This window comes from Rhinichthys klamathensis, unplaced genomic scaffold (assembly GCF_029890125.1).
Source record: "Rhinichthys klamathensis goyatoka isolate OS25496 unplaced genomic scaffold, OSU_Roscu_1.1 h1tg000264l_1, whole genome shotgun sequence".
NCBI classification, from domain to species: domain Eukaryota; kingdom Metazoa; phylum Chordata; class Actinopteri; order Cypriniformes; family Leuciscidae; genus Rhinichthys; species Rhinichthys klamathensis.
Genome location: NW_026606785.1, coordinates 868,239 through 876,641, shown reverse-complemented (window position 1 = coordinate 876,641; position 8,403 = coordinate 868,239). Strand labels below are relative to the sequence as shown.

Here is an 8,403-nt window from a genome sequence, read left to right as displayed (position 1 = left end):
CATCCGCATCTGGGAGATACACTAAACACTTCATCCTCTGATGTTACCATCGCATCTAATTCTCACTCGGAATTAAAAGGATAATTCACCCAAAATGAAAGTTCAGTCATTATTTGCTTACCCTCATGTCCTTCCGTGTATGTTGTTATTTCTCCAGAGAATACAAAACGCAGCACATTTTCAGTCACAACTTACAATTTTGGATTGATACACAAAGTAATGCATGGCTATTGTGTGGAACTTTATGGTGGTGTTTTTATGTCATTTTTGGTGCTGGTCATTATGGAACAATTCTTTAAAATGTTCTTCTTTCATGAAAAATAACAGCATACGGGCTTGATCGGATGAGGGTGAGAAAATAATAGAATTTCCATTGTTGCATACACAAAAGTTGAGAACATATAAAAGAACTATTAAAACTGGGTGGTGTCAGTCTAAAAAAACAAGGGGAAAAGCAACAAACTAAACAAGTATGACACATTGAACATAATTTTTCTGTACAGAGCTCAATAGTGACTATACAACACCTCCACATAAGTAGGCTGAAAGTCTTGTTTTATACAACTCTATGATCAATTCAATACAACAAAAACATTCTAAATCTGAACTGTACATGTGGAAAAAGTCGGTTTGAAGTTCGTTACGATAATTAGCTCGACAGATTTTCTGTCCTGCCGACCCTGAAAGGGTATCGATATTATTGCAAGATGGTTGTTTTAACCAGGCGTATAATGCTAGAGGTCATGAAGATCGGGGCTAGAGCGTTTTCTCATCTTTTTGCATTCATATTTTTTGTCTCCACTAAACATTACAGCAGTAGCGTACAGAAGCAGGAACTCAAAAATGGCGCTCAAACTTCCTGGCGAAACTCCTTTTTAGTGTCATATTTTTCGAACCCTTCTCTTACAGCTTGAGCTCATTGGCAATTTTGGAAGCGATGTTCTTGAAGGCGATGGAGGTCCCCGATATGCGCTTGAAGCGGACCCCGTTGAGGGACAGGCGGGGCAGTTTGCAGACCTCCATCTCCCACTGGACGAGGCTGTCCTGCCGCGCGTCTCCGTGAACGCAGAAGAGCAAGAAGCGCTCGCGCTGCTCGTAGTCGCAGTTGTTGGCGTCCAGCACCTTGCGGATCTCTCTCATCATGTCTCCCGGCTCCATGGACGAGGTGGTCTTCATGCTCCAGGTGAAGCGCAGCGACCTCGGCTTGGAGTCGCGACCCTCCTCCTTGGGTTCTCCGGATCCGCTCCTGAGGACAAACACAGAAGCGTTCAGAGTGTCAGGTTTATCTTCATCACGGACACTACCCAGACGGCAACAGTGTCGGCCCACATCCGGTACACACGGATTCCTCACGGCCCGGATGTTGCTGTCTGGGTGAACCATGAGGTCTGCTAATCGAGTTAAGACCAGCGGTTGGTTGCATAAACTAGTCTTAAAAGTTAGTCATCTCAAGGTTTTCATCAAGACTGCCCCTAACTTTGAAGTCAGTTACATAAATTGGTAAATTGGTCTAATTAAAATTGGGAAAGCAAGACTGATTAGCCCTTGGTTACCTGCTAATTGGTCAAACTAGTTCTTAAGACAGTCTTATCATAGTGGCTAAGTGTATGCAACTGGCGCCAGGTCACACCAAGAACAACAGCTGGAAAGATTTGCTAACTATATTAGCGTCCACACCTGCAGACGATCTCGCTCTATTTATTCTAAGCGTTCGCTGCGGTTTTGTCGCCTGTCACTTTAAATGCTCAAGCTCTCTAAAGGCGGATCGATTCTGATTGGCTGTCAATGTTTTTTATCTTTCATCAGCTAGAAAAAAATCATTCTGAAAGTGATTCACGTTATCGTTATAGTTGTGTTGTAGACTCAATCGTTATAGTTATATAGTTAGAGTTTTAACCCTCTGGGGTCCTTCATTTCAGAGTCACACTCAGGACCTTTCGGTCCAAATGGTCCGGAAGGGTGGGATTAATATATATATTTTTAAAAAATCATCTTTTTTTTTTTACTTTTTTTTTTATAATATTTTTTCTTTTCTTTTTTGGTGTTTTGAGATAATTTTATGATTTATAACTAATATTTATGCAATAATTATGACCCATTTTTTCCCATTGAATATAATAGATTTTTTTATTTTTTATTTAAAGCTGTATTTCATTTTAGAGTCAAGCCTAGGCCTCATGAAAGCAATTTTTGAAATGAGATGGATGCCATCTGGTGGACAAACTGAGCATTTTAAAAATTCAAAACACATTTGTAATCTGAATTTATTAGTGTTTATGTGTATAAAAGTGTGTTTGTGTGTGTGTGTGGCTGTGTCTGTTTTGCACTCTTGATGTTTTATAGATTCACCCCTTCACTGTTGTGTGTTTTTTTTTGGATCGTGGCTGATTTGTAGATTGTACGCACAAAAAAAACTGTATTTTCACATTTTTACCAATTTCCCATTCATTTCCTATGCGGGTCCATTTGGACCCGAAGGTCCTGAGTGTGACTATTTTTTTTACATATACCAAGTACCAACAAAGTCACCAAATTTCGGACCATTCCGAGGAAAAATATTTAAATGCTTCGGGTCCATTTGAACCGAAGGACCCCTCAATAATCGTTCAAATATACTAATAGTGAAGTGTACTTAAACTCATTGACAGCCAATCAGAATCCACCCGACTTCAAAATGTTCAAGGATTAAAGCAGGCGACGACAATATTGCAGCGAACGCTCATAGTAGAAGGACTGTTATCGTGCGTTAGTTTGTACGCTACAATAGTTATCATTATTGGTGTGAACACAATCAACGCTATTATTCGTTCACGCCAAGGACGATATTAATATAAAGCTTTAATAATCGTTCTAATTATGAGAAGAGGGAAGTCACATCACAACTACAGTATAATGATAACGACAGAGAAACGGGAATCACTGTCAGAGCAAATCTTTTGCAACTGATTAACAATTAAATCATTGACAGCCAATCAGAACCCGCCGCACTTTAAAGAGCTTGAGTATATAAGGCGGCACGCAACTTAACGGCAATGCTCTAATATAAAAATCTGTTGGTTTGTTTGATAATGTAATTATGATATAAATATCGTTATTGGTGCAAACAGACCTTTAAGGGCCACCGTTCACAGCAAGGATGATGACTATAAAGTTATCATAATCATTCTAAGCCTATGAGAATAGGGAAGTGAACGACCACTGTAATGATAATGGTATCATTGGAGTCACTTTCAGCCAGATTTAACTCTTTCCCCTCCGCGGTTTATAAGAGAGTCCTTGCAGTCGTTTCCTCTTCATGGGTCGACATGTCCTTTGCAGATTTGATTGATATGCTGTTCAATGTTTGCTGATCGCTTTAGCTTACGCTTCTATGGCTTGTTTGTGGATCCGCAGATTCTGTATTTCAGAAGATGTGTAACAGCGCTCCCTACCGCGTAAACATGGATGGGAAGAGTTAAAGAGCTCAAGCTTATAAATCTCCATATGTAATAACTAGTGCATAAGAAGCAGAATGTTCTCGTCTGTCGGTGTGGCTGGTAATATATTGTAACAGTTGTCTTTATATAAGTGTTCTTGGTTTGAACAGGACTTCACAAAAATGAATAAGGTGCATGGGGGAAAAAATCAGGTGCCAATAGAGCTAAAGCATAACATACAAATTAGGCACACGATATATAATGTATATGTTCGGACGACTGCTTCTGCTTTTTTGAGGTACTAATATGTCCAGTACCGGTACTATAAATGGACTGGCAAATGAATATGGTTGTTTAGAGTGTTCAAATCTACATTAGAAAGACAGAAGACAGTTCGCATTGCTTGGAAAACATGCAAAACACACATACAATCAGAAATCTCACACACACACACAAACACTGCACAGTCGTCACCTCAACACTTGGGATCAACGCTGGCTCTGGTGGCCTGGCCTGAGGGGGCAGCAACACATGCCCCACAAGCAACAGTTTCACACCAGACACAGTCTAAAGGAATCAGGGGATCAGAGGAAACCTCACCTCAGACTGTACGCCCGACCGCGGGCCTCTCCTTCACTGGGCAACCTTGGGAAATATCAGAGGTCATATTGAGAAAGCAGTGGACAACTAAACTCTTAAACCATAGCTTAGTATAAATCAGCTGTTCTGAAAGAAACAACACAACAGATCCAGATTTAAGGCCTGTTCACACCAAAAACCATAACTATAGCGATAACTATATCAGCGTCCACACCAGAAGACATTGTGTCTTACATGAGAAGCGTGAGCTGCATTTATATCGGTTGCCACTGTGCTTTTTGATTGGCTGTCAATGTTTTTATCGTTCATCAGTACAAACAGTGGTCAACTAAGGGGACGTTTACACGACAGCGATGTGCCAAAAAACGCACAAGTTTTTCCGTTGTATTTTTCATGTACAGACGCCAATATTGTCAAAGCGATCCCCGTTCACACGACTGCGTGAAACTGACCGAAACGCTGTATTATCCATGCCAGGCCAGTAGGTGGCGATGTCACTGTAAAAACCACTACGTGCCTATAGACTGAACATGTAACGTTAATACACAACATCGTCTGAATAACGCTGATAACGGTCCTGTTTGCAAAAGTTTGTGTTTTCAGGCCCCCAAACGCCAACGACGAGTCAATGAACGGCCGAAACGCATAAAGGGCCCTATCTTGCACCCGACGCAAATGACTTTGTACACTGACGCATGTATCATTCCTACTTTGCACCCGCGCAAAGCGGACTTTTCCCTCCACAGACACACGTCGGTTAACTAAGAAATACACTTGCGCTCCCCGGGGCGGTTCAGCGCAAAGAGGAGGCGTGTTCCGGCGCAAACTTTCCCTCATGCTATTTTGCTGTTCTATAAAACAATTGCGCCACTGACCAGAAAAAAAGTAGTCTAAAGTCAGTAGCGCGTTGCGCGTTATTCATTATGCTATTTTAAGGGCGCATGCTTGGCCATAATCAATGTAGCGTGTGCACAATGCGCATACACTTTGATTCTCTCATCTAAGCAGCAGTTTTCATTTTTGCAAATCATACATTATTACGATAGATAGATAGATAGATAGATAGATAGATAGATAGATAGATAGATAGATAGATAGATAGATAGATAGATAGATAGATAGATAGATAGATAGATAGATAGATAGATAGATAATTAATTTGGGTGGGTTTCTCCATCCCCAATGTCATTTCTCTGTGTTTTACGGCCCTGACGAGAACGTTGCTCTCCTCGGCTATGAACCGCTCCTGGCGCGCGCCTGGCAAATCCGCCGTTATAATAGGAATCCGCTTTAGAACAAGCGCGCCTGCTCTTAAAGGGAATGTGAGATGACGCTCTGATTGGTTTATTTCACGTTACGCCCAAACCACACCTATGAATAATGAAGCTATTTCAGACCAACCCCTTTTAGATTTGCGCCAGGCGCAAGAGGCATTTATCCCTCCGTGAAAATAACAAACAGCGCCGGGATCCGCCCACAAAGTTACTTGCGCTTTGACACTTGCGTTTCAGATCGTTAAAATAGGGCCCAAAAGGTTTCAGTGTTTAGCTCAAGCATTCAGGATTGCTCTGATCACGACAGTAATGCTATCTATCAGGATGTGCTAGCAGTGCCACACTGAGGTGAGGTTAAGGGTTTAGAGTCAGGTTAAGGGTTAGTATTTGTTTTAGCGTTTTGTAGGCAGTTGGCATTGTGATTGACAATCTTTAGACTTTAGACAGTACCGTTCTTCTGTCGTTATTGTTATAGCCGTTGTTCAGACGTCACTGTTTTCTTACAATGAGCAAATTTACATGCAACTCACAAAAATCAGCTTATTGATTTACCCGGGATGAGAACACAATTTTATGCTTTTTCGAAGTAGTCTGGGTTTGCGATATAATTACGGTCGCTCGCAGGTTCTGTCGTTATCAGCATAGTTCAACGAGTCGCTGTTTCATTCGCAAACAGCGTCGCAGAGTTGAGTGTTTGAGCGACAGCTCTCGAGCTCTCGGTTACAAGCAGAGTTTCTAGTTTGCATGACATGTGGACTCAATAATCCTTATCTTGAGCAAAATAAGCAACCTGACATTCAGTACAATCTGTATCTTTTATTCAGAATCTTTTATCATGTGAAAAGTGATTGCAACGCTATAGTTAAAGTTGTGGAGTAGACTCTGCTATTCTCTTACAGTGAGAACATCTTCATGGTTATAGTTATCATCCTTCATGTGAACAGACCTTTAGACTTACAAACTAGATTACTTGGCGGAAGGTTTATTCAGATTTATACGAACACATCCTGCTGTTGATGGTTTCATCATGTTGGTGTTTTTATGAAAGCCATGAACCGTGTGTTACAGTGGTTTTACCACACTTCAGCGGATTGCTTGTCATGCCATTTCTAAACTGTGGGAAAATCACTGTAACACGGCCTCTTATTCCTTCATTACATCATTCGGTAACACTTTACTTGAAGGGGTGTTCATAAGACTGACATGACACATGTCATGAATATGAAGAAGGGATTATGCACGTCTATGACAACTGTCATTAAGTGTCATTCGCTCAATTATGACATTTTTAAAGCAAATATGACATTGTTTGAGATGTCTTTGTTATGACAACTTGACATAAACCAATACATCATAACCTGTCAGTGTCTTTGTCATGACAACTTGACATTCCTAAGACAACACAACCTGTCATAAGTATGTCATAAACATGACATAGCAGATTAATTATCAAACTTAAGAAAGCACTTAGCTTTATGGGTTAAGATTACATTAAACTGTCAGTGGTTGGTTTTGACATTGGCTGTCATGAGGCCATTATAACTGTGTCATGAATATTTTTCATATAAGTGCTTTCTTAAGTTTAATAATTAATCTGCTATGTCATGTTTATGACATATTTATGACAGGTTATGATGTATTGGTTTATGTCAAGTTGTCATAACAAAGACATCTCAAACAATGACATATTTGCATAAAAAATGTCATAATTGAGCGAATGACACTTAATGACAGTTGTTATAAACATGCATAAAATGTGCCAAGTCAGTCTTATGCACACCCCTTCAAGTAAAGTGTTACCATCATTCTTACAGTAGAACAGAATTAAGCAAAATGTGGGTTTGAAAGGCGGTGGACGGAGGCAAAGGACAAACTTTCTTTTGACCAGTAAAATACATTTCAAATGGAGGAAGGAGAAAAGGAACTGGATCACTACAAGACCATCAGCATTCAACATGTTCAGCAAAACTACAGCGAACACTTCACAGGTAAAGTCTGAGGACACACGGGTGGGGGAAGTGTCATCATCATCATCATCATCAGTCTGCAGGCCGTGCAAACACTCACAGAGGTGACGGATGCACAGGTCATTAGTAAGAAACACACGGGTCGAGTCTAGGGGGTGTGAGGACACAGTTCATGAGCAAGTCTGAGGGGAAAGGTCAAACTATTGAGCCCTACCTCGCCGTTCTGAAAGACAGCGTTCTACAACACAAACAAACAAACAAACAGTGTATCAAGCCAAACCCAACACTGTGCATTTCCCAACCAGCTGACGGGGTGGAGTGTGTACCTCCTGCAGGCCGACAGTAGGGGGCGACTCTGAGAGACATCTGATAAAGATCCGGCTCACTTTACCCAGTGCCCTTCACTGACAGAGTCACTGCATGCTCAGCACTGCACGCGTGTGTGTGTGTGTGTGTGTGTGTGTGTGTGGGCCACCTGGCTCGCTCTCCTCCAGACACACACTGCAGCAGGGCTGGGCATTGACACAAATGTCACGATTCGATCTTCGATTCACAAGCGATTCATTTCAAATTTTTGATTAAATTTGACTTGATATCTATTCTTTTGGATGCATATCAGTTACAGTACGTACATTTTTTTAAGAAAAAAAAACTAATTTGTTTACAAACATTTAAATTGCACATAAGGCAGTTTTATAGTAATAATAATATTGATGATGTTATAATCATCACTTTTTAATGACATTATTATGTTTCAATTCGTTTTCTGAAATATAAACATTTAAACACTGGCTATCATAAAAACTGATATATTAAATATTAAAAAAAACTAAAAGTTAAAAAAAGATGCATATGTAATATAGTGCATTTATTTATCACAATGCTCCTCTCTAGAGTTATGTTATTCTGCTGTAGAAATCGTATTATTTTTTTCAGGATTCTTCAATGAACAGAAAGTTCAAAAGAACAGAATTTATTTGAAATAAAAAGCTTTTTTTAACAATGTAAAAGTCTTTACTTTAATGCACCAATTTAATGCATCCTAGTGCATATCAATTTCTTTAAAAACAAAACGTACATACTTTTTTATTTTACCATTTGATTTGATTGTAATCTATTGACACACCTAGTTTCTCTTAGTAAAGT

General features: G+C 40.0%; 1 protein-coding gene across 3 annotated transcripts in view; it reads right to left on the bottom strand.

Moving 5' to 3' along the window:
- Positions 1 to 253: 253 nt before the first annotated feature.
- The window catches only part of mark1 (MAP/microtubule affinity-regulating kinase 1), a 55,672-nt gene continuing 47,522 nt past the window's right edge, over positions 254 to 8,403 (bottom strand). The window contains exons 17-19 of one of the 3 annotated variants that reach the window (XM_056267853.1): positions 7,472 to 7,495; positions 4,017 to 4,061; positions 254 to 1,246 (exon numbers count right to left, since the gene is read on the bottom strand). In XM_056267853.1, the coding sequence (XP_056123828.1) occupies positions 904 to 1,246; positions 4,017 to 4,061; positions 7,472 to 7,495 (412 nt within the window). In that variant the 3' untranslated portion in view covers positions 254 to 903. The remainder of the gene's footprint in view (positions 1,247 to 4,016; positions 4,062 to 7,471; positions 7,496 to 8,403) is intronic. The other 2 variants (XM_056267854.1, XM_056267855.1) reach the window with 2 other exon arrangements.